Source organism: Sorex araneus, chromosome 1 (assembly GCF_027595985.1).
Source record: "Sorex araneus isolate mSorAra2 chromosome 1, mSorAra2.pri, whole genome shotgun sequence".
NCBI lineage: Eukaryota > Metazoa > Chordata > Mammalia > Eulipotyphla > Soricidae > Sorex > Sorex araneus.
Window position 1 is genome coordinate 179,908,083 of NC_073302.1, and position 26,556 is coordinate 179,934,638.

Genomic DNA, 26,556 nt, shown 5'->3' on the forward strand with positions numbered 1-26,556 from the left:
TAATTTGAGGGTGACAGGAAGACAACCCTTCCAGGGTCACTGCTCTCTGTCTTGTGGCAGAGCCTCCTGAAATATGGAGGTGCCATGATGTTAAATCAATAAGAGTGAGTGATGTGGAGATTTGAGATGAAGCTAAGCATAGCTTCCTTTGACTTTACCTTTTCATTTTTCTCTCTGGGCACTACTTTAGAAGAGGAATCACCTCTGGATAAATCATGTGGTCAAGTTTGCTTGTCCACCCTAATGACGTTATTCTAGGGGGATCAGAAGGACTTGGAAGTTAATTGCACTCATTAGTGGAACCAGACGGGGAATATGGGTTTGATGCCTAAGCCCAGGATGGCAGAGAGTTCCCTAGTCTCTGATCATGGATGGCTGTGTTCTCCATAACAATTAAAAATAATCCTCCATTTAGTGTTCTGTGAAATTTTGTTTTTGCTGAAGGGAGAAATACCCCCTATGAAAATTATAAAGTAAGATAAACAGATATCCCAGTGAGGAATGAATCAAAGTTATTATTGCCAATTACAGATGTAACACCCTGTATCTCAGAAGTGAAAATAAAATTTGCAAAAGATTAACTTAGGGATGAATAATATTTAAAATTTTATTCCAAATACCTTAAGAATAATTAATCATTTAAGAATATATATGTTAACTATTGCTATATAATAACTACCCCCAAATTTAGTGACTTAACCAGGGAACTTTTACTTTTAGGACAGGATATTCTGTATTTTTTTTTTTGTTTGTTTTTATTTGTTTTAGTATTCTGGGCTTACTCCTGGCTCTATGCTCAGGCATCACTCCTGATGGGGTTCCACATAGGAATGCTAGGGAACCAAACCACAGTCAAGCGTGTGCAAGATGGGTGCCTTATCAGCTGTACTATCTCTTAGGCTCTCAGGATCACATGCTGTGAAATTTTGGCTGGACTCAGTTGTAGAGCTTCTTAAGCCTTGGCTGGAAATTTCTCAGGCTGCTTTTACACAGCATAGATAGCTCTGCCGTGGGAAATTGGCTGGGGCAAGAGAATTATGTGTGCTCCATGTCTCTTTCTAGCCAGAAAGAAGTCGAGGTCTGGTTTGTCCTTAGAGCATTGAGCAGGGTTCTTAGAAAAAGAGGGAAGGCGAGGTGTCTTTGAAGTGGAGCACCCACACAAGATTGCTTCTGCCACATTCCTTTAGTTGAAACCAGTCACAAGGTCAGCGCGGCCCCCAGGGGAGAAAAGACTCCATCTATTGATGTAACTATCTGTCTACCAGATGGAGGTAGCTTCCCCCTATCTAATTCACCTACGGGTAGCTGAAATATAGAAAAGCATATATATATATACATATATAATTATAAGGTAGTATTCTTCTTATTCATCTTGTTTCTGTAGCTATAAATAAATTCTACTATTTTCAATGGTTGCAAGACCAGAATGGCATGACATAATCCATCAGAGACAGCGTGAAACTTCTTACTGCATGAAGTCATACATAGCTGGTGGCCTGGGAATCTCATAGAAACATTTCAGAATGATCATTGGGGAAAGGGTATTTACTTGACAAATCGTGCTATTTCCATTTATTTTGCCTGCCCAATTAAAAATTTCTTCTTATTAAAATGGCAAATTCAGGTTACAGAATAAATTACCCAACTGAAATAGAGAATGGGAAGATACTTCCTTTGGCCATTTCACTTTGTGATACACAGATGGCTCATGGATGCAAGGGCATTTCATGGAAAAGAACTTTTGAAATGACTTTGTATGCACATCGAAAAAATAAAAGTTTCTGATGTCTTGGCTCAAACTGAATCAGATCTCACTTAATAGCCCATGTAGTACTTTAAGATGATTTATTATTATGTTAATATTGTAATGTAATATTTATTAAGTACTTGAGGTGTGCAGAATGCTAGATTGCCCACATAAAAGATCCTGGTAGATTTCAAAGAAAGGGACTAAGGAATGCACTCTCCCGGTCCTGAGGAAAAGCAGGTAATTGGTTGGGAATCTAGCTGAACCAATAAATCCTATTTAATTTGGTATACATCATGGCCTCCCTCCCACTCAGGAGATAGACTAGTAAAAGTGGAGAGTATAGTCTTTGATTGAAATGTAGCTTATTTGGGAGCCAGAGAGATTATGCCTTATACTTTACAGCTGGTAAAGGTGATTGCTTTGCATGCACTCAATCCTGGTTCCATCCCTGGCACCTCATAAAGTCTCTTGAGCATTGCCATGAGTGATCCCTGAGCTCAGAGCAATGAGCAAGCCTGGTGTACCCCTGAGTCTGACCCAGAAACCAAAAGAAAGAAACTAGCATTTTATTTTATTTTATTTTGTTTATTGAATCACCATGTGGAAAGTTACAAAGCTTTCAGGCTTAAGCCTCAGTTACACAATGCTCGAACACCCATCCCTTCACCAGTGCACATATTCCACCACCAGGAACCACAGTGAACCTCCCCCACACCCCCCCATCCCCCCAGCCTTCCACCCCGCCTGTGTAGCTTATTAATTTCACTTTACTTTCTCTTTACTTTGATTACATTCACACAAAAAACTCATGATTATTGAGAAACTAGCATTTTAAGGGCACACTTCCTTCCCCAGGTCTTAACTTAGAATCAATCCAAAATATCTATTATGCAAAAAATGTTTTGGTTTATAACCCTTTTCAGTCTAAAATACAAGTTATCACGGTTTCTATAGAGACTGACCACCTTTATCACTATTATTACAAACTGCAAGATAAAATGCTTTTTAAAAATTACACCTTAACTCTAACTTTATAGTATCACAATAAAATTTACAATGTTGGTTCAGGGTACTTGAAAGTCTCAGACTCAAGTTGTAAATCTACAATAAGGGAATAATTTTTCTTAAAAATGAATGCTATCTTTAGAAAGACCAAGTGACATGAGAGAAATCTAAAGAATTAATTAGATGACTTAAAAAAAACACAATCCCATACTCCAAAATACCAGAATCCTAATCCCTCCACTACAAAGGAAAACTTATCTGAAAAAATGCACGTAATTTGAGGAAAGACTTCCTTAGTTTGCCATAATTCCACACTTTACTTTGCTTAGCTAAGTTAGATCCAGAAGACAAAAGAAAAGCCGAAGCTAAAAGGGGCTTAGAAACAGCATTTCCTATTTCACGAAGCCATGCCCACTGACTGAGGTTATATCCTCTTCTCATCTTTAAATAGAATTCTCATGGAAGTTGGGTGAAAACTGATTGAAAAATAAGTTTCCTCTCTTTGTTGGTATATATGCTCATTTATATTTATAATTGCATCAATTATATAAAAAGATGTTTTCACTTTTGGAGGTTCTCTATACAAGCAAGAGAGCATAGTGTACACACATGCTTTTGGGTGACGTCGGTGGACTGGGAAAAAGAAAATCCTACCTGTTAATTTTAATATGAATAAAAATATCATTTTTTTTCTGAAATGTGATATTAGTTTTGGAAAAAGGAGGCATACGGCAGATGTCCATTCCACTGTAATGAGCAAATATGACTTTTGGTAATATGCATTTGTGATGGTATAGATTATTTGAAGGCATGTAGGATTATTTAATCAGAAAGAATATTCTAGGACAGTATAATTATGCCTGTTGGTCAGTTAGATTTACATGCATCCATGTAAATGCAGATCAATTTTATTTGATGATTTTCATGTAAAGATATATGGAGGGGGACTACACAGCATTTCAGAGTATATACATGTTCAAATTGCAAAAGGCAACATGAAAATGTCTCTGGAGAATAAAATCACCTGCCAATTTGAATTTTATGGCTAAAAACTGGTGCTATAACTCTAGCATATAGGCTAAAGTCCAGATAATGAAAAATGATGGAGAAATTGATTCTTGCTTGCTTCTTTTAAAATTACATATAAATAAACACACTGGTGATATACAGAAACATGCAGTTATGTATGTTTTTGATTATTTGATTTATTTATCAACATAACTGCTCAAACTCCTGTAAATTTAAAAGGCTTCCTATGAAGGTCTTATTTCAACTATGTTTTGAAATAGGCAAAAATCACAAACTATATATTCAAAAATTAAAAAATCTAAAAAGCACCTTTCAGGATACTGCAGCAATTTGCAAAACTGCTTCTATCAGATTGAAAGACTTTAAGAGCAAGAAGGGTTTTACGTACTTTATTTTGAAAGGATCACTTCCTTTTAATAGCGACTCCCATAGACTCTGGGAAGCTGCAGGCAAGCTAAGGGGGAATGGTGAAAGGTGGAAATTCATGCAGCGTGCAGGACTGCAGGCAGAAAAGGGTCTTGCCATATTTTAGGTCATGCACAGAAGGAAGGACAAGATTAGAAATTGGAAAGGAACATCTCCAAAAGTTTCTGAGGAACAAAATCTGGCAAAGAACTCTTTCTAAAGATTGTAGAAATCCATTATAAATGGGAAGGAGGGAGGAGGCTTCATTAAATAACTCGGTTGTTGGGAGAACTCAGTGTCGGGTGGTTGCTAGAACCTGAGTTTCTTGGGGTTTCAGAATAAATTCCAAACATTCTAGGGAAAAGCAGGGTTTGTTTAACATTCTGTGTGTCATCTGTCTGGAAGTCTTTTCTGTTTTTTTCTAATTATTTATTTTAATATTCACTTGATAATAGTTTATAAAATATATTTCTTAAATAAAAAGTTTACCAAATGATAACATTTATCAGAGAAATTAACTCACTTAATTATGTATTTAATCTTTCTTGTAACTTCATTTTCTTAATTATCAAGTCAGAGTTACGGATTCTAAATTAACAGCTATACTTATTCAGTGTCACTTAGTCTTGAGACTGTGGAGTTTGATTCACTAGCTGTTTTATGCATTTATCTAAATATCCATCACAAAAGAATTTCCCCTTCTGTCTTGGAGTAATTTGTGAAGAAAGCAGACCAAACTAGAGGAAAAATTTATCCATCTTTAAAAGGAAGCTTCGTCTTTGCAACCATACCTTGGAGAGAGCATTCTGTTTTGTGACATGTGAACATTATTATGATTTTAGTTTGGGAGCCATATCCGGTAGTGCTACTCCCTGCTCAGTGCTCAAGGGGTACTCCTAGTACTGCTTGAAGAACCTTAAGATGCAGGGAACTGAACCTGCAAAACATGTACTTTGAATGATCTTCCCAGCCCTGGAAACAGTATCTGTAAAGGATCACTTCATTTTAATAGAGAGAACTATGAAATGATGAGACTGCGTCCTCTGAAGTACCAACATCTCTGCCTGGATGGTTAGCTAGAACATTCCTCCAGATAAATAAGGTTAGAACTGACTGCTTAAGTCTGAATTATTGCCATTGTTAAGGTAAAAGTAAATTACCTGGAGTAGCGATTCCCAATCCTCTGTGCTCATTACAATTCCGTGGGGAGCTTTGAACCTGGGCAGAGCCAAGTCCTAACTCCCAGCCAGTGGACTCTGGGCATTGCGCTTGTTTTGAAAGCTCCCTAGGTGCACGTCAGGTGGAGCCAAGGTCAGAACACTGTTCTAGACAGTCCGGAGACAAATGAAGTACATCAAATCTCTCTTTCTGCTTTTCATTTGACATCTAATGATTATTGCTTCAATGTCACTTGTTTTAAATCACCAGTCAGCTAGGTTGTCTGAAGTTTTAATACCAAACATTTTAAGAAGGCAGTTAGGGAAAGCCCCTTTACAATTCTTTCCCAGTGGAGTTTTCAGCTCTCAGTTCCCTACAAGCCTGTTTCAATTTCGTGGAAATCACAGCATTCCAACACTCGCTAAACTTTTATTCCTGTTTTTAGTTCCTTGCAGTTTTATTTCTGTCATGTCGGCACCTCCTTGTATCCTTGGCAAAATGCTATTTATCCTGGAAAGGCCAGCTTAAAAGTCATATAAAAATAAAATATTTTATATAATGCTTATTGTGTAACTGGAAATCACTTGAATAATTTCCTGAAGAGAAGTCATATTACCTACAGATAAATGTAGTTTATTATGATATCTCTCAATTTTTTACAAAATTTATAATTACTTAGTGCTATAATCTCAAATGGAGACATTTAAGTTTTTGAGTTACTTGACATAGGCATTTGAGTTATATTCAAAACAGTTTAAATTTCAACAGCTTTTATTCCAAACCCTTGTAATTATTTTAAGGAGACCAAAGTATGCTTTTTTTTTTTAATCCCCATTTCAAGTGTAATTATTCAGATCTTTAAAAATTTAGATGTTTAAAATAGCAAGATCTAATTTTTCTTAGCGTTTAATTTTCATATTTGACCAATATGTGTGTCTCTGAATAAGAGAAAACTAGATTTTTTCTTTTTCATGTATATATTTTTTTATTCCTTTTGGCTTTGATGGTACAGGAAGCGAACTTGCTAACTCTCTGATACTCGATATTTCCCTGACTCAGATAAGGGCCAGCATTTTTACTGAGACAGGAGTTGTGAATTCTCTTCTTAAGATACTTGTCCCCTGAAAGGGCTCAGAATATTCCCTGCAAAACAGTTTCAGTCGCATGAGCACCTATTAGGCTGAGGGGACAAATGCCTCCTTCCTGCTATCAGAAAAAAAAGATACCCTAAAATATACCAAGAATTTGAATATCAGCGAGACTACAGAGGGGGGAGAAAAGCCAATAACATTTTTAATGAAAATTTGATTTTTTTTTTTAAAGAAACTCTGGTTCTCTGGCGTAAGTTTTCTTCTTTTCCACTGCTGGATTTCTGTGAACTAGAAAGATAGTAGGCAATATTTGCTAATATTCTAAACGTGCATCCCCCGCACCCACCCCGTTAGAGCAGGGGTAGATTGGGATGAGGTGAGGGGGGCTGGCAAGGATCAGATCCCCCATCCGGAGAGTTACTTTCCTAGGACAACTTTAGTGTCTCCAGGGCAAGTTTCTCGAATTGATAACTGCTCGACTTTCAGGCAGGAGCCCGTCAAGGGTAGGTAGCTGCAGGCCCGCGGGAACTGCTTCTTCCTGTGGCCCTGATGGATCCCGCCGCAGACTCACTCTCCATCCTCCTCTCCGCGAGGGCTGCAGGCCGCGGTCCCGCCGGTGCCGACTGCGGGCCGCCACTGGAGGGCGTCGGGCAGCTTCCGAACAGCGCCGCGGCGCCGGGAACCGCGGGCAGGGCAGAGCAGGGCAGGGCAGGGCAGGGCAGGGCAGGGCAGGGCAGAGCAGGGTAGGAGGGGACCTGGGCCTCCCGGTTCCTCCCGAATCAGTGAGCAAAGGGGCACAGCCGGCAGGTTTGGGGGCGACACTAAACACTTTGCTTGCTTGGGCTCGGACCTTCCCGCCGAAAGTCCCTAAAGAGCAGGACAGGATGACGAGGCGCGCGAGACGCGGAGGGCCCGTGTGCGAGGTGGGCGCCCCGCGGTGACCGCGCTGGAGCCTGGCATCGCGGCCCCGGGTGCGGACCAGAGTAGAGCGGGCTGGGGACCCTGCATTTATTTCCCCTGCAGGGAATGCGCAGCGCAGGGCCGCGGGGCGGGGATGGCGAGGTGTCAGGTCCCTCGGGCGGACTCCCCGCGTGCATCTATTTCCTCCCAGCTGTGGGTTCGCACTGAATTGCAATCACTTTGACACTGATTTTTATTATATTATTATTATTTTAAAAAGGTGTTTTCACAGCACCCCTTTAGAGAAAAGCCTCGCTTCCTGCTCCCCAACGTTTAGATCCTTGGAAGAAAGGGGCTGGCGGCCGGTACCGAGGCACCAGGTCCCCGGACAATCCCGCCCCCGGCAGGGAGCGCGGTGGAACCGTGCAGCTGCACGCGCCACTCGCGGGGGGCCGGGAACGGAGGCCGACCTCGGGACCCCCCACCCTGGCCACTGAAGGCTTCCACTCAGGTCAAAAGCTGTCACATCGCGCCCAGCGTGATTCAGCACCCAAAGGGTTACGCGCGGTGCGGGCGAGGGCGGCGGCGAGGGCGCCTCGGCGCTCCCCGTAATTCAATTAGTCAGGTTTCTGGAAGGTGGGTGCGGGGGGGCCGCTCTTCGGGAAAACGCCCCTTCTGGTGGAGCAGGCCAATCCAGTCGGGGCCAAGGGAGAGGGGGGCCGCGCTCCCCCGCAGCCCGCACACGGCAGGCCGCCCGCCCATTGGACGCTGCGCCACTCTCCGCCCCTTCCCAAGTCAACTGGAGGGAGGAAAAAAGCGGCCACATGACCTGGGCCGCGGCGGCCGCCTCCCGGGCTGGGCTCCAGCGGGCGACGCCGCCCCCTGCTCGGGCCCGCGCCCCCCGTGCCCGTGCGCGCTCAGCCCTGGTCCGCGGCCCCCCGCACCCGTGCGCGCTCCACATAGTGCCGGCGACCCCCACCCCGTGCCCGCGTGCGCTCAGTCCCGACCCCCGGCCCCCGCGCCCGCGCGCGCTCAGCCCCGCGCCCCCACCCCCCCGTGCCCGCGCGCGCTCAGCCCCGCGCTCTCCCCGTGCCCGTGCCCGTGCGCGCGCTCCCGGGCGGCGGCGGCGGCGGCGGCTGGCTGGCCGCGGCTCCGGGCTCTCCACGCAGGGCATTAACGAGGGGGCGTGCCCGAGGAGCTTTTTTTTCCCATCAAGCATTTTTTCTCTCCCTCTCACTCTCTCCTTCCACCCCCCCCCCACCTCTTTTGCAAAACTGACTTTTACCCCTTTCCACTTCTCGCCAGTCGTTCCGGTCCTCCCCGCGCTGCTCGTGCTGCGGCGGCGGCACTCAAGTTTATTTTCCCGCCTGGGAGGGATTTTAGGGTTCGCTCGGCGGCTCGCACCTCGCGTGGCGGGTGCAGCCCGGCGGGGCGAGAGGAGCAGCTGCGGGAGCGCCGGGGAGGTTTTCTGATGTAGTCATCGGGGAGGTGCCACCCGCTCGTGCGCGCGCTCCCTTTCTCTCCCCCGGTTCCAACTGATTGATGCATCTCTACAAGTTGCCGGGCTTCGCGCCGGACCGCTCCGAGTGGCGGGGACACTTCTGAGAGCCCGCCCGGGGCTCGAGTATCGCTCGCCGAAGGCGGCCGGAGGAGGCTGGCCCCGAAGCCTCCGCGCTCGGGACTCGCCGGGATCGGCGCGAAAGTGATTGTTTGCCCTCGCGCTCTGCGGCGCCGCGGCGGGGCTGGCTTCGTCGCGCAGGGCTGGGCACCGTCGCTCCGCCCGGCTGGCCGGCCCGTGACCTCCGCTCTCCGTCCGCCCGGGCGCACGCAGACACCCGGCCCCGCGCGGCCCGTGCCAGGACACCTCCCCGCGCCCGCCGCCGCCCGACTGCGCCGGGGGGACCTGCCCGAGAAGCACGCGAGGACCCAAACTTTTCTCTGAGGTTCGCCAGGCGAGGCCGCTCCTCGGCAGCTCCAGGACGCCGGCGGTGGCTCGGGGATCCCCGCCCTGCCCGGCGCTGCGCCTCCGACTGCCCGGGCTCCTGCAGGGTCGCGGCGGACCGCGCGCCGCCTCCGCGCGCTGCCAAAGTAACTTGGAGCGAAGCGGGGCGCCGACGCGGAGCCGGCCCGGCGGGCCAGTGCATGTCTCCCCGCGGCCGCGGCGCGCAGCTCCCGGCGACCGTGCAGCGTGCGCCGCCGCCCGCCCCGGCCCCCGCGCAGCCCCTGCTCCCGGGTTGACCCGCCGCCGCACACGCCCGCCGCTCGCCGCCGCTCGCCCCCTCCGGAGCCCTCCGGCGCGGGTGCCACGGGGTCTTCCCGCGCCCCTGCCCGCCGCCCGATTTCCTTCTCGCTCGCCTCCCCTTCTCCGGCGGGGCGCGCGCCTCTTTCAGGTCTCGCTCCCCTTCCCTTCTCCCCGTGGCGTTTTTTAATTTATTCCTATTTATTTGGCTCCCGGGCGCGCTCGCCGTCCTCCCCTCCCTCCCTCCCTCCCCCGGATCCCGGCTCTCTCCCGGAGCGGCGCGTCGGGGGCTCCGCCGCTGGCCGGGCGTGATGCTGCACGTGGAGATGTTGACGCTGGTGTTTCTGCTGCTCTGGATGTGCGTGTGCAGCCAGGACCCGGGCTCCAAGGCCGTCGCCGACCGCTACGCCGTCTACTGGAACAGCAGCAACCCCAGGTAAGGCGGCGCGGGGCGCGGCGCGGGGCTCCCGGGCCTCGGCCCTGCGGGTGCGGGCGACGCCTGCGGGCAGCGCTCCCGCGGCGACCCTCTTTGTTAGGCTGCGGCGGGGCTGCCGGGCGCCCCCGGGGGTGCCCGGGGGTCCCCGGGGCCGCGGCGCGCTGGGAGACGCGGAAAAGGCGGGAGCCGGAGAGGCGAGCCCTCCCTGGCGGCCGCGCCGGCCGGCTGGCATCCCGAGCGGGGCGCAGTGCCGGGGTGCGGGGGAGCCCGCCTGGAGCGTGGGTGCGCCGCGGGCTGCGGGGAGACCCCCTCCCGACATCTGCAAAGTTGTGTTTTCCCCCCCTCCAGCCCTCCTCCTCATCTCGGATATTCCCTTCCCTTCTGGGGGTGCGCTCGGAGCGCACGGGCCGGGGGAAGTGAGGGGGGCTGGGAAGCGGAAGCTTTAGGCGTTTTATTTTCCTCTTGAACTGCAAGAGAGCGAGCGAGAGAAAAATCACCCGGCTTCTGGGTCTGTCTGGGCCCCGGCGCTCCGGGCGGGATCGCCCCCTCCCGCACTCGCCACCCTCGGGTGGGCTCAGGGGGCTGGAAAGTTGGAGCTAAGGCCGGGTTGCGTCCTGTGCGCCAGGCGAGCTGCTGGAGTTGGCAGCGCCCGGGGAGCTGGGGGGACCCCGCGCAGCGTCTCGGGGCGCGGGCGCCGTTACCTGGTCCCGAGCTGCGGGCAGCCCCGAAGCCCGGGCCCGCGGGAGGCTGGAGGTGGACGCCCGCGCGCGCCCCCTGGACCTCGCCTCCCGCCGGGGGACTGGGGTGCGGGGTGCCCGGGCTGCCGAGGGGAGCCCCTTCGACCCCTGCTTTCGGCAGGGCCAGATTGCAGCCGCGGGCTGGTGGCGGTGCCCGGCGCCCCGCACCGGCCTGCCCCGGGCCGGCCGGCTGCGGAGGGCCGCGGGGCGCGAAGGTCTGGCCAGCCCCGGGGAGACGCACAGGACCCCGGCACTCCTGCAGCGGGGCCCCAGCTGCGCCCGGGCCCAGGGAAAGTGCCCCAGCCGCTGGCGCGTGGGGAGCCCGGGCCGCCGGCATCCTCGGGGCGCAAACCCACGCAGCCCTGGGGCTTGGCCACCGAGGGCTCCCGGGTGGGCGGCGGGCTGGACGTGCCACTTAGCACTCGGAGGAAAGGAGAGGAGCTGGCCACCGTGGCACAGGCCCTTTATGAAAGCTGACAAGACAAATCTAGCCGGCTTTGCAGTTGTAAGGGTGTTAAAAGCAAGTCTCATTACGGTGGTCGCGCTTATTCCCCTCTGGGCTTTCCTAGACAGCCGGGATGCAGCAGAGGCATCGCTTTCTCAACTTCAGAGCCCTGTTAGACCAAGCCCCGCTGAAACGGAGGCGTCGAGTTTGGGACGTTTGACTCTTGGTTCTCTTTCCCCTTTGCAAACTTCCCCGTGTGATTTTTGCCTCGTGGTACCTACTGTTATTCCTTTATGTGGAGACCTGGGTGTGCCAGAGGTCTGGGGTTAAAACAGAAAGAATCCACACCCTCCTCTTTAACCTGTCGAGCTAGTCTGAGTTGGTTCAGGACGTTTTATCTGAGGTTATCTCTGTTTTATGCTTTTGATACTGTTGTTTGGTTTGAGATTAGCACATTGATTTTTGTCGCAGGTCATGTTTTTTAATAGATTTGCCCTGCCTGCAGAAAACGCTTCTGCTCAGGTTGCCATGTGGCTCTGAACCTGCCCAGACAAAGTTCATCTGTAGAATTTTAAAATGCCCAGTGTATTTATTCTTGGTCAGTATTTTCACTTGAGGATTGTGAAGTGCCCTTCCGTGGAGCAGATCAGTTGGGCAGTGTGCATGGAAAGCCCCGTTGCATCCTCCCCTCCAGGCTCCCAGGATCCCTAACTGTTCTCTGGGCTTTATGGATACTCTGTCGTCACGTTACCCCAACAAAACTTATTTTTGGAAAAATAAGACTTTTAAAACTAGGTGCTTCTGGTCAGCAGTTTCATCTCTGAAATGTTGAGTAAGACGGTGCTTTAGATTGCATTAAGAAAGTCAGCTTGGATGTAAGTGAAAAGGAACCTAATGCAATTTTGAAGTAATTTTGAAATAAACAATAATTTTATCGCAAAAGGTAGTGCAAGAAATTTTGGAGGAAACTCACAGGGGGTTACAGTAGTTTGAAAATTTCATGTTAAAACTTAAAAAATATATATGTTATCATTTTGTTGAGTAAGTTTTCTAGGTCTTTTGTTTTGGCGTAAATCATAAATTTTAAGATTTTGTAGAAGGCATCCTAAGTCTTTTTTGGAAAGAGGGAAAACTTTAATTGCTACTTAAGTAGATTTTTTTTCGACTCAGGTGATAAGTTTAGATCAACATTTAGTTGAGAAAAATTAGTATTGCAACAAAATGAAGTAGAATTTCACTTATACTAATGAACTTTAGTTTGCAATTATGTTTAGATAAAATTAGAATTAAACATTACTTTGTAAATATTCAAATCTACTGCGTAACTTGTGTAGTCATCAGGAGTTTACATTGGATTTTAGTACTAACTTCACTGACCATGGTGTGCTTTAACAGGAAAAAAAAATCAACTTATTTTCTCTCAGGTAGTTTTGTTGTTAGAATCTGTCCTTCCATATAATCACTTCTGGGAAGTGAATGTCTACTTTTTAAATGCTGATAATTTTTAGTTGCCAGTATTTGTTTGGCTGTGGGCCGAATTGATTTTATGTGTAGAATTGATATAAATCTCTTAAATTGAAACTAAGAACTATTATTCTGAATAGAAATATATATCATTTGCCTAAATGTAACTGCTGTATTTTAGAAATTGGAAAAGTTTCCGGATTTCATCTAAATAGTAAGAGTAGTAGAATGAGCCTTTGCTCTGATGTTGAAATTTGAACCAGTTTGGTACTAAGTTACTTTAAGCAATGAAGAATATAAATCAGTGCTAACATATCTATTCTTAGTTTTGTAAGCAATGTAAAAAGATCTTAATAACTTTAAAAATGACTTTCAGTAATAAAATTGTATATATATTCTTTCCAAGTATCTATGCTTATATAGAAAGAAATGATTCAGTATAAGAATATCTCTTAATTGGAAGCATAAACACGACAATATTCATTTAAACACTTAGCATGTATTGCAAAGTTCTTGAATTCTTTTGACCAGTTGCCAGAATGATGTTAGGATAATTAAACATGTCTTCTGGTTGCCTTTGATGGGTGAAATAGTAAAATAATACAGTGCAAATATAGCCAGCACAGTTTAAGAATACTGATTTGGTACTTTGCTTCTGTTAAGATTTGAGCATCATTGGCCTAAGAGGTTATTCTCTGAAGGGTAAAATATCTCTATAATTCATCATGGATTTACTAAATTTCAAACTAATCATATATTGTCTTTGGGCTTTTTCTGCTCTTGCAGGGACTTGTAAATTAAACATTTCATGTTAGAAGTAGTAGGTAATTGACACCATTTAGTTTTGTTAACTGCAATCTTGGAGTTGTGAAAGTGATGTGTGTTCTAGGTCAACAGTCCCAAATCCCTCTGACCAGGGCAGGTCACAGCCATGTACATGGCAACATACAGTAGAGACAAGTAGTTGTGACATTCTCTCTCTCTCTCCCTCCCTCCCTCAATTTTTCCCTAAGCACAACCTCTGGGGTACTTTTTTTCTTTCAAATTTCACTTGTTCTTTTTTTTTAACACCTGTGCCAACAGTGTTTTCTTATATCTATTCCAGTGTGCCAGGGCTGGGTCTTGAAATCTTGAAATCCACAAATTTGTTTTGAGCAGAGATGGAGAAAGTGGATCTCATTTTTGCATGAGTTTTATCACTGAGCTTATAAAGGTTTGACTTTGTTTTTGACATTCTAAATCTCTTAAGCGGTGCTTTCATGCTTGAGAAATAGGAAGATTCTTCAAGAAAGATGCAAGTTAGAACTTTATAGCTGTGACTCAACCCCCAATATAATGTGTCACCTTATTTGAGGCCTTGAGGCCACTTTGTCATTTTGATATTTCTATCAGATATGTATGTAAACTCTTGGCTAAGAATCTAAGCAGATCTCAGGTCTTCATCCATATCCGTTCAGAGGAGCACAGGAATGAACCCTTTCCTGTCCTTCTTGAATGTAGAAATTCCTACAAATAGACTTCTTTCTGGACAGTTTGTCATAGAATTTTAAAAGCAAAGTTGGCTACTGAGCATTATATCCCTTCAATTTTATGCATCATATTATGTATTCATAAGTTCTCAGAAATAGACAATTGTCTTTTTTAAGGTGACTGCCACAGTCGCTCCGTGTGAAGCACACTTGGCCATGCCATCTATTTTGGTATTTCCTGTGTGCGATAAGGTCAATAAACTTCTGATTAAAAGGATCAGAGAGCATGTACGGTGACTCCCCGTGAGTTGATTTTAGTGGTACTAGCTATACCCTTAAGCCTGATGAATGAGCATCTCCCTGCCATGGAAGTTCTAGCCGATCATCAATAGCTTTAGAGTTCAGCCTCTGAAAACTAAGACTCAGGTTTGGAAGGAATTTAGTTATGGGGGGGGAGAAGGGGGGAATGTATGCAAATTAATCTTGTGGATTTCTTGCCATCTAATCTTAGGAGATGCTTTCTGAACAGGCATTTTTTTTTTTTTTTGCATTCTGTCCACTGGGCTGGTTTCCTGTTGGTTAAGGACAGATAAAGATGAGCGACTGCTTTTCTCCCCTGTTGCTATGACCCAAACAAGCTACCAGCTTCATGCTGGGCCAAGAAAATGAATGAATACAATTAGTCCTTCAGTCGTCCTGGCCTTTGCAAGGTTGGTAGTAGTGTAAGCCAAAAGAATGTACCTGTGAGAAAGGGAAAAAAAAAAGACATTACAATATGAAATGATCAAATAATTAAGAAAATAGTAAGAGCAGGTGTGTGTGTGAGTGTGTGTGTGTGTGTGTGTGTGTGTGTGTGTGTGTGTGGAGAGAGAATTTGTCCTATGGCTCAGTGGCCCCCGCTCCAATAGAAATCATTTACTTCATAGGTTTCTAAAAGGTGCCACCATGCATCCCTCTTCATTTTTTGTTTGCTCTGAATAACTTAGTAACAATAAAAATTATTTTAAAAAGCGATAGATTTTTTTAAAGTAATGAGTCACTGTGTGGACTGCTGATTCTATGATCAATTTTCATATCTCTGCACATGCTGTTTAAGTCTCAGCCCTGAATAGAATGCCCACTTGGACTACCCTGAGGAAGTTCAGTGAGGAAGACCACTACTCCCTCCATCCCCCTTTATGCTCAGTCCAGATCAGACTTCAGAACTGAGGCAAAATAGCCTTTTTATCATTGGTGACGGATGACACCTTCATAGTCAGGTATCAAAGCCCAGAGAGGAGCTGCAGAAGGGAAGTATTAATATTCACTTTTAGCCATTTGTCTTTCAGAGGTGGTCTTCGACAGCTAAACATCAATAAATTACTGTCTTTTTAAGGGCTTGATTTATATGATTAGATTTATATTTTAGTCTGCGCCTCAACTTATATCCTGAGCCATTTTGGGGGGAAGTTTCTTGTGATTAATGCCAACTTCCAGTGTTTCTGAGGGGATATTACTCACCACCAGGAGATCTGTTCGCTCTGAAATTTGTCTGCATTAATGTTTTCTAAATTGTCATCGTAAACAGGGCAGCCTGATGACATGGAACCAGTCAGTCCTATACTCTTAACTAGGAAGCATAGTTTTGTGTGTACAGGAGAAAAGTTCTTTTTTTCCCCTTAGTATTCTTAGTACACATCTGTACTCCTAATTGTACCATGAGGGATTTATTTGAGATGATCGTAATCCGTGCGCTGTTTTCTAATCTAAAATGTTTATGGATATAGAAACCCTTGATTTTTTGAGCCTTTTGAATATAGTTTCCAAACTGTGAGGCATAGATTTCAATAAAAACATTTTAAAATATTGAGAACTTCTTTAGTTAGCTAGTTGCTTAGAGACCGTAGCATACCACAGTGAGGATGGTTAGCCCCACTTTCATTCAGGTAGGATTCTATCATTTTCAATAAGGAAAAATAAACCTTTGTCATCTTTAGAAACATCCTTCATACAATTGACAGTTGACAGGTTGAAGAAAATGTTACTGTCAGGTCTTATTTTCCACTCAAGCGAGAAATGAAAATAGTTTTGAGTGATCTTTAAAAAAACTACTTAAAATTATTTTAAAATGGAGGGAAATGTGTAGATTTTTTTGGTAGCATATGTCATAGAATTAATTTGCCATTTGCTTTAGTTAAGGTGAGTAAAATGCATACCAAGAAGACATTGTCTAACAGGATATTTATTGTAGGAAGCCAATACAGTTGCTTTGTTTGTGGAAGATATCGCCAAACATTTCTAATGGGACTCTATGAGATATGAGAAATTTTATTAATTTTATTATTCCTACTACTACCCACAAGTGACCAGATTATCATAGTTAATGATCCTGAGTCTGGAATGAAGAATAAGCGGGATTTTTTTTCCCCCACTTGGCATCTAAATGTATACTAGTCGTGTTTTTTGCATGTAAAGATTAGATTTTGAAAAAATTTATTTTAAATAGCTACAAGTGCTGCCTGTAGGTTTTCATGAGTGCCAAGTGCATGAGTCGTACTTGGAGACTAGGGGAGAAAAATGACAAAGTTCTAGTTTCTCAGTTTAAAAATCTGAAGTGTTTGTCTTTCCATCAAATCAGCGTTTTTGGTTTTTTTTCCCCCCCTGCAGAAGCAGCCATCTTGTTTCAAGACCGACTTTATTTCTCTCATGAAAATGGTCCGGAAATGAATATGGACGATAGAAAAGGACTAAACCACTTTGTAATAATTCTGACAGGGCTCTACTTTTAAAGTTCTCTCTTATTTGTGAGCTCGCTAAAATGCCGCAGTCTTAAATTTAGTTGCCCCCCAAAAGGATTTTTAAGTCAGCAATAATGTATTTTAAGCCCCAGCATGTTCTATTTTTAATGTCAAATGTTGGGCTATACCATTTTTGCATCTCTATTTTCTCTTGATGCTTAATAATTTTTCTCTTTAATTTCAAAGTAACATTGATAGGCCCTACTGAATCCCACTCTTCCCTCAAAAAAAAAAAAATCCCGATTTCGGTCTTCTGAGTATAGGGAGTCATATCATTTGTTAGTTGAAATTCTGTTTTTTCAAATTGCTCAGTAGTTCTAGAATTCTTTCACAAGTACGAGGTGCTGATAAAAATGCAGGTTCCTCCCCAGAAGGAGCACAAGGGTGCTTGAAGAAGTACTATGTGAAGTCAGAGCATTTTTTTTTTTTGGTCCGGAAAATGTGGGTTCTTTCTCTCATTACTATTCTTTCTTATGGATTCTTATGGAACATTATGTTGGAAGTAAATTCATGCTGTTCCTAAAAATAAAACTGTATTTGTATAAAGTCAGTATGTTTCTTACCATATATCTTGTTTGTGGATAACGTCTGGAAGAAGCATGTGGCCTAGTAAACGTGACCAAAATTTTATCCTGGACTTCTTACTTCTGCATCTGTTGGGCGATGTCTCAGAACATTACACCCATGTGTGGCAGGAAAAGTACAGAACTTCCTTCAGATTAATTTCAAAGGAACCTGATTCAGTCAGTCTGATTAAACGGGCCACAAATGGAATGCTACTAAGGGGACACATTGCTTCATTTATTAGATGTAGAATTTGTGTGTGTGTGTGGGGGGGTGTATGTGTGTAAAGGTCCCTTGAAGTCCGTAAATAAAAATGATTTGTGAACAAGTACTTGTCTCCTGGTCTTTTCAGTAAGCCCAGGTAAGAGTTGACAGTTGCAGCAAAGGTGCCTGATACCCACCGTCTGTTTTCCCTTGATTGATGGAGGGCGCTGCAATAACGGGTGTTCAAAGTGACCTTTTGAATTTAAACCAACCAACGCTTTTGTTTGTCTTGCCGTGAGGCTGTGGGGGTGTCCACTGGAAGTTTTATTAGTGACTTTTTTCGCCAGAAACTATAGTTCACAATTAGAGCTTGCCTCTTGCTGTGAAAATACATATTATAAAAGTAAATGAAAGCATTTTTTTCCTGTATGGAAAGCGCAGGTTGGTGGTTTGGACCAAATCGCAGCCTGGCTTGTTTGGGCCATGTAATTACAGTGCCAGTTTGATCTAGACTCTGATGGTGGTGGACATGAGCTGGAGGCTTCACGCCTCACGGGGGCCCGTGGGACGCAGGGCTGGCGCGTTCAGAGAACTCGCAGAACGTGCAGGGGGCCTAACTTGGGTTACACTTGAGTACTTTTTCATTTTCTGGGGCTAAATGAGAGTGGGGGTGGGGGAGGGAAAATCATTTGAAATATGGGGAGACTGTCCTTTGGTTCTTAACAATTAGGTTAAACAAAGTGGGAGCAAATGAGCCTCTTTGCCCTTCTAATTGTTTCAGGGCAAGAGAATCCAGACAGATGCCGGAATGTGGAAGCCCTGACCTCTGACCCCACAGCATGGCCACTGCCCTGGCCCCCAAATGTCCGAAGCCACCACGGGAGAGGGGTTTTTTGAAGTGACTGACACTTGGCGATGGAGAGCCCAGAGGAAATTGTGTCGCTCCTGCAGCTCTGCAAACTAGCTCGTCTTTGGGGCTGCAGTTTTCAGTTACTCACCTTTTATGCCCAACAGCAACCCCCCCCCCCACAAAAAAAAAAACACTTTTTCTTTGTCCCAGACAGACCTGGCGTGACATCAGGGTGGGTTCTGAGGCTTGTCATTCACTCTCCACCTTGGCCTCCCAATACATGTCTTCGCCGGCTTGGGCTGGTGGCGAGGCAGGAGGTGGTGCTTCTGCTGCTGGCCGCTTGCCTGCTCTCTTTAGCTAATAGGGCTCTCTGGCAGGTCAACGCCTCGGTCTTGTTCAAGGCCTTTTTTTTTCTCTCTGTTCTCCTGTCTCACCCGCACCCCTGGCTCCAGCTGGGTCACTGCCTTGCTGGATGCTGCGGCATCGGTGTTTGCTTCCTGCGTCTCACTGTTACGGCCTCAGGAAACTGTTGCTACCCACTTCAGGACTTTCTGGCCAGGCCCTGGTTATTAAAATGTACTGACCCAGCACTAAACGGGGTGCAGCTCCAATAGGGGGGCTCCTGACAGGGTTTTGTGGCGGGCTAGGGGGGAATAATAGGGACATGAAAGCTGCCAACATGGGTCTCCCAATTACTAATTAATCAGTGGAGAAAGGTCTCGGTGACAGATCTGGGGTCCACCACCACAGCCGCTGCAGGGCCCTGGGAGCTTGAGTCCTGCGGGGCGTCGATGGAAGGAGGCCTGGGCCAGCACCCACATCCCTCCCCCGGGTGACTCATGGGCTGGAGGCTGGCAGGGCCGAGCCCACCGCCTAGGTGGGCACACTCTCAGCCCCTGGTGTCTGACCCCCAGGTGTTCTGAAGAATATTTTCCCAGCAGCCTGGAGAGTATTCCTGGGCCGGGTCCTTAGCTAGCCTTTGTTTATGATGGAGGCAGGGTGAGAATTTTCCAAGTCTCACCGTCATTAGCCTGTCTCCAGTATTTTGAGCATTGCTGGAGCTGAACAAAACCCACCTCCGAGCCCAGGAATGGAGGTTTCTATGCACCCGAGGTCCCAAGCCTGCTGGCCTTGCTGGAATGAGAAGGAAATGCCTGTTATTAGTGTAGTTTTGCTCACTGCATTTACGACGTAGGAAGAAAAGGGTCGTGTAGCTGTCAGGGGGACAATGAAAACTAATTAAACCCTCTGCTATCACTATTGTCAACTATACTCTCAGGGAAACAATATTGTGATTGTGTGTCTGTGTGTGTAGTATGCGGTGCATATATGTTTATGGACAATCCATATGAGTATGTACAAATATACTTAGGGTAGGGCCAATTTGCTGGTTAAATTTTAAACTGGATTCTCTGAAGCAAAAAAAATTTAGATACAGGCCAGTCTAATTTGTTTAATTAGAAAGCATTTCTTCACTGGGCTGGAAACCCTCAGATTTGCTGTTCCTCCTTCTTAATGTGGACCGAGGGGGTCAGCAATATTTCTGACTCTGGCTAGCTCATTCATTATTTTGAATATTATTTTGGGATGATTTTGTTATCCTCATCACTTTGCTGTTAACATCCTATCACTATTTTTTTTTAATAGTGATCTCTTTTACAAACAGTTGGTTGCCTGATTAGATTTGTGAGTGTGTGCGCATGTGCTGTGGGTGGTTATTTGAGCATTATGGCTTAATAGTTTACTTATTATGTAGATCAGTTCCTGTCGTTCTCTTTGATGGCTTGGGCCGGTTCATTTTCTCTGGGCAAAATGTGAGAATGATAATGAAACTAAAAAGATGATTGACTTGAAACTCACTAGCTATGGTATGAGATGTATGGTCAGAGAAGCCTTTGAGATGAGTGACTAACAAGAGGTTTGAGAATCAGTTTTGGATTTCAGTCACCCACACCCATCTCTGTTCTCTACTACCACACAGAATCAGGACTTGGCCCTCTCTAACATTTTCCATCACCATTTTCATTCATTCCTTGGGTGAATTCTCTGTACTAAATTTAAAACCCAAGCCAAATGGGTGAATTTGGGGATTTTATGTTGATTTGATCTCCTCCCTCCCCACCCTGCTTGTGTTTTCATAGTAAAGCATTATTATGGTTGATATCTGGCAGTTATTTTCTATGTTGAATATCTGAAAGTTATTAATAAAATATTTACTAAATGTAAATGCGTGAAAAACTGGGAGGCATACAGCAGCCTCAGAGATGAGTAAAACAAGCTCTTACAGCGCTTGCAGTTAGTGCCTGATAAGCGTTTCATACACGGACAGAGAGTGTAAAAAATCCGCATGGAGATATTTTTCAGCAGCTATTTACTAAGTGTCCGTAGTGGATCAGGTGCAGAGGAACTGCAGGCGAAGGTATAAAACAGCCCCTCCTGACGCATGGGGCTAGTGGAGTCTAGATCTCTGCTCTCATACTGACTGTACTCGAATGCTCTGGAAATGCTGGTTGTCAGTTCAGCCTCTGCTAGGCCCTCCACACCGTCCTGCATGTCTGTCAAGTTCCCGGTTGGCAGGGCTACTGCTGACAGGTTCTGGACAAGTCAATGTGGGGAGGGACTGACTTCCTCCCCATCTAGGACTCTGGGCTGAATACACTCAAAATTAAAAAGCAAAACAGAATTGCGTATATGTAGCATGGTGTTTGCGCGAGTGAAAGTTACTTGTCTTTAAAAAAGATGTTTTCAGAACTCCATATCGGTCAGGCTCCCCCAAATCTCAGACAGGTAAAAGAGATTTGCCCATAGAGGCTTTTCATCGTTAAAAATACACCATTAACCAAAGTCCTGGGCTGAGGGGTTCGTTGTGTCTTGCTCTAGACAAATTCCTGTGGAGTATTAATATTGCCTTGTCTGGAGAGTTTAGGGAGGATCCTTGTCATAGATATCAGAGGGTATTTTTATAGAACCCTCCCAATATACTTAATGGACAATGCCAGAATTACACCTCATCAACAGACTTGCATCCATATGGTTAAATGAATCCAAAACGTTCATTTAAATTCAGCATAGGACCTGGCTGCCAGTTTCTCCACTGCCACTGGCTGATTTTTTTGTGGGTACTCTCAGGATCCTGCACTTCTCATGGAGTTACAAAAGATTGGGGGAAATAACTGATTATTCTAAATTTCTGATTCTCATATGTTTAATGGGAAGCCTTGTTCTGATCAAGTCTAGGTTACGTAAAGTGTAAATCTGCTCCTGCTTTTGTTCCTTGCTCTTGCAGAACACAAAATTACGTGATGCTTGTACTAACAAGTAAAGGATGGAGCTAGTTAAATTCAAATTATCTGCCTGCTTTGCCCTTTGTTGTTGTTGTTCTTAACTCTGTATGGATAAATACCAATCTCCTAAGTGGAATTCAAAGTCTTTGAAAGCATCAGTAAGTAGACTTACTGAATGAAAATATAACTCTATGGAATGGTCATAAAGAGAAAGATAGAACGGTACTGTAAACCAGCTGTATCTTTGTTAAAACAGAGTAAGAGGGCTGTGAACACTCCACTCGAGTCTGCCTTTATTTTTTTACCGGTACTTTATTAAAAAGTTCATTGTCGTACAAAAGTAAATGGGCCTAATGAAGACATTGGGTGATGTTTTAGAAGAATTATGAACATCATTGACTGTTTTTTGTACATTTTAGCTTATACTAAAATGAAAATAAATAATCTAAACTAAAATAGCTTGAGGTGATACCCAGAGTTTCTAGTTTTATATTTCTCACCGATAAAGAAACTCAAGCCATTTTCTGTGACTCTGTGAACCTAAGAGGTTCCTAAAAGCATATATGGTATGTACTTAGAAGATTATTAAGTTTGGAAATGATATCTTCATTGATTAAAATGAAGTGATTTCTGTATCTGAGGAATGAGCTTTGTTCAAAATGGAAGATTTGTGGTTGTGGCTGTATTTAGGCAAAGTTGAAAATATTTAATAGATCTAATTATTCTTTTCCTGCATTATTTTAAAAAAGGGAAAATAATGCATTTACTTTACTTTAACCATGAGTTTTTTTACTTTAAACCATGAGTTTACTTTAACTCATGGTTCTGACTGATTTTTTTTTCATAACTAAGTACTTAGATATACTGATGTTTATATTTACAGGTTGTTTTGACTACATAAATTAAAAGTATTTAATTCTTGTGTTTTTTCTTGTTTTGAGTTCTTATAGCAGCAGCTGTTCTGTATAAAACTGCAAATGGGTTTTAGCGTTACATAGGCAAGGGCTTAGAAAGTGAAAAATAAAAGAAACCTATATCAAGTTAGATTTTTAAAATGCATTTGGTAATGTTCCTTTGTTGTAATTCAGATCTAGCTGAAATTTGTTTCTAGTTGTTTCAGAAGCTGCCATTTGTAGTGGTAAATTGGAGTCTCAATTTCTTCAACCTAATAAGTAAATAGGCATAATAAAAATAATGTCTCCCTCTGGCTTGTGACTATTTGGAAGTATCTATGATAGAACTTAGAAAAACTATTATAAAGATAATAGACTAAGGGTAACACCTCACTTTGTATCTTCATTAGTCTATGTTTTTATAAGTTGAATAGAAAATATATTCTTACAAATAAAAACTTGTCTTCAAAACATCATGGAAGATATGATCTGGAAAGATAGATTAGGTTCTATTTTTTCACACTATATTTTGCCCTGAAAGATATAACTTATGCTTTTATGTTGGACTTCCTTTGGAAGGAAGTCCCTTTTCAGGCTTTCTTTCAGGATTTCTAGGAGAGTAATGATGTGTGAATGGTGACGCATGAGAGGCAGCTTGCTAGGACCTTCTTTCCTAGAAAGGAATTTTGGATCTCTTTTGTGAAGTGGCTCAGGTTTAGCTTAATACCTTCTTTTTCCCAGTTAGTTTATCCCTTCTATCTTGTGTTCTCTTTGACATCTGAAACCCTCATATTCTACTTTGGACTTCACAGGTACCCCCACTGTGCATCCTCCTGCGAACTTCTGTTCCCACGAGGAACTTGTTGAAACAAATCCTTTTCCTCCTGACTGGGTGACTTCTTCTAGATAGTATGGTCACGTCTGGGATCTTGGGCTTCTTCGCCATCCTGTTGATGGAAGAGCAGGGTTGAACCTCTTGATGTTTCTGCTTTTAAAATTCTGTCACTGTTGGGGCTGGAGAGATAGCACAGCGGGTAGGGCGTTTGCCTTGCACGCGGCCGACCCGGGTTCAAATCCCAGCATCCCATATGGTCCCCTGAGCACAGCCAGGGGTAATTCCTGAGTGCAGAGCCAGGAGTAACCCCTGTGCATCGCCAGGTGTGACCCAAAAAGCAAAAAAAAAAAATTCTGTCGCTGTTAATGGGCCACCTCATTGAGTTTGGGGGAGATGAGGGAGAGGGGATGTCACACTGATGATGACATGAGAAGCCATTGCTACTAATATTATAAACCAAAAAAATAAAGTAAAAGCAACTACAAAACTCTGTTGCTATTTTAAATTCAGTACATCCGAGGTCGAGGCTTACTGGTGTTAAGAATGAATGGATCATGGGAGCAGGTAGCTAAGGAAGGAAACAGAATTTGTCAAGGAACTCATACTTTGATGTATTGAAATCTGAGTAACACCTTCCTGTCAGAGGGTTCCTTTTCGATAGAATTTTCTTGTGCTTATTCAAAGCAGGTTTTCCTTCATATGTTTATAGTTATTTAGGAGAATAGCAAATGGGCCTGTTATTTGTTTTAAATTGCAATCATATACCTATAGAATTTACAATGTTGTTTCACTCATGAAGCTGTAAGCCTCACTTAGGCCAAAATAAATAAAAAGGGGGAAATTGTCAATGACCCTTCTGCCTTGCCCCTAGAAGTTTATTGACAACTGAGGGCAGTGCTTGATTGGCTGTAATAAAATTTTTTAGTATATGAAATATTAGAATGGCCCGCAGAGAGCCGTGCCGCCTGTATATAACCGTTTCTCCTAATAGTAGTGTTTTCATGTCGAGTATTTCTAGGCTCACCAAATGCTAAGCTGACCTCTGTTGCTCTTGAATCATTTCATACAAAAGCAGTTTTCTTTTGACTTGCTAACTGGGAGTTAAGACTTGTCAAGGGAATGAGCTGGCTGTGACTTTATTTCATGTTTAAAACTTTGTAATTTTATGTTACTTGGATTCAGTGTCCAATGAATGATTAATGGTTACAGTTTTTTCCATGTCCCTGATTTCCTTTCTCGGCAAAAAAGTAGTCAAGTTTAAATTCGGATGATTTACTTGGATACTTTGTGTTATGAAAAAAAAGTAGTTCCTTATATTTTTATATATAAGCTAAGAAATATCAGCCAGGGACTTCCTCTCAATACAGCTCACTGAGTAATTTCTTTCAATCAGAACATGTTGATTGATCAAATTGAGTGTATAGCAATTCAGTAATTCTGCATGATTCTTCATGATTAGATTAAGTTGCATTTAAATTATTGAGCTTTTATTAATATAGCAAACAATGCAGTAAAAATTAGAGGGCTACCAACACATTCCAGTGCATTTGCTGAATTTAGATAAACAAGAGCAGGCCATCAGTACTATATCTAACCTTTTACCTCACTTTTGGAGGTAAAAGCAGTTTGAATTCTTTTTATTCTCCTTGTGAGATGCCAAATTGTGTTAATGTATGTGCTTTGAATATAAATGATGGCGAACTTCCTTTTAAGACTCGGGTGGTAATAACTAGAACGTTTTAAGTTTGGACAGTTGTAAATCCTCTTCAATTTCTCTTATTCAACTCTCTGGATTGCTTGACTCTGTCCCTGTGGAAATATTATAAAATGTGAATGAAATTACAGTTAGTCTTTAAGCAAATGTAATAAAGTCTACTCACTGATTGAATGGAATAATGAATATTGTAATTGGCTATAACATACAGTTGTCAATTTCTTAGTTATCAGCGTCAGAGAGACAGTGGGATGGGGACGGCTCTCACCTTGCGTGTGGTGAGCCTGGGCTCATTCCTGACGCCAGGCATGGTCCCCTGAGTACGATGAGGAGTGATCCCTGCGCACTGCCTGGTGTGGTCCCAAAACAAAATCCTACCCAAACCCCCAAACTAAAGGGCTGGATAGATTGTACAAAGGATAGGGCACTTGCCCTGCACACAGCTGACCTGGGTTTGATCCCCGGCACCTCCTGTGGAACCCTGAGCCCAGCCAGGAGTGATCCCTGAGTGCAGAGCCTCTGGCTCAGTCCTGAGCACTGCCAGATATGGCCCAAAAATAATAAATAAAAATTGAAAACTCAAGTTCTTAATCACCCTAGTAAAATTTCCTGTCACCTTCACCTCATATTAGTTTTATGACCACTGATTTTGTGTCAAATTAAACCAACTAAGCAAATGCAAACATATTTACAGTTGTCTTATTTTAAATAAATGGACATATTTGTATAGGTGTGGGTTGACAAATGGCAAGGTAAATCCACAGGCGAACGCCACTGATTGCCATATAAGGATCATTTCTGCCTCACACCTCGGACTTGGCGCTGGTGGGAAGGAACTGTGACTTCTTTGTACCCCTCCAGACTTTTGAGAACCAAAAGGCTGCCGGGGTTACCCCGGGGTGGGCACACACAGGACTGTGTCGTAGTGGGCTCCTGTGCAGAGTGGCTGCTGCTCTCGCCGTGATTCGGGGCGCTCTTTACCTGCTCTGGAAGTGAGCGAGGGTTCCTCTCAGAGATGGGCCTTGGGTTGCTGCTGTGCCAGGCAAGGACTCAGCTGTGGGCAAGCGTCAGGGGGTGCTGTGGGGGAGAACCCAGCCCTGGCTCCCGAGATAAGACACGGATCATTGGAACGAGATTTGCATTGCAGCCTGGTTTAGGGAGTTGGGAGACGGCGTAGTCAGTATTGGAAGGCAATTGGTTTTTCTCGCTATAAATTGCTAATTTGTATTGAAAGCCTAACCAGCTTTGTTGAATAGCCTCCCTTATTTTCCCCGGGCAAGCGCTTTGGACAGTAATCTATTTACTCT

At 44.4% G+C, this 26,556-nt stretch overlaps 1 protein-coding gene across 2 annotated transcripts in view; it reads left to right on the forward strand.

Moving 5' to 3' along the window:
• The first annotated feature begins 8,665 nt into the window (after nt 1-8,665).
• The window catches only part of EFNA5 (ephrin A5), a 293,964-nt gene continuing 276,073 nt past the window's right edge, over nt 8,666-26,556 (forward strand). For both annotated transcript variants that reach the window (XM_004615781.2, XM_055119672.1), the window contains exon 1: nt 8,666-10,013. In XM_004615781.2, the coding sequence (XP_004615838.1) occupies nt 9,889-10,013 (125 nt within the window). In that variant the 5' untranslated portion in view covers nt 8,666-9,888. The remainder of the gene's footprint in view (nt 10,014-26,556) is intronic.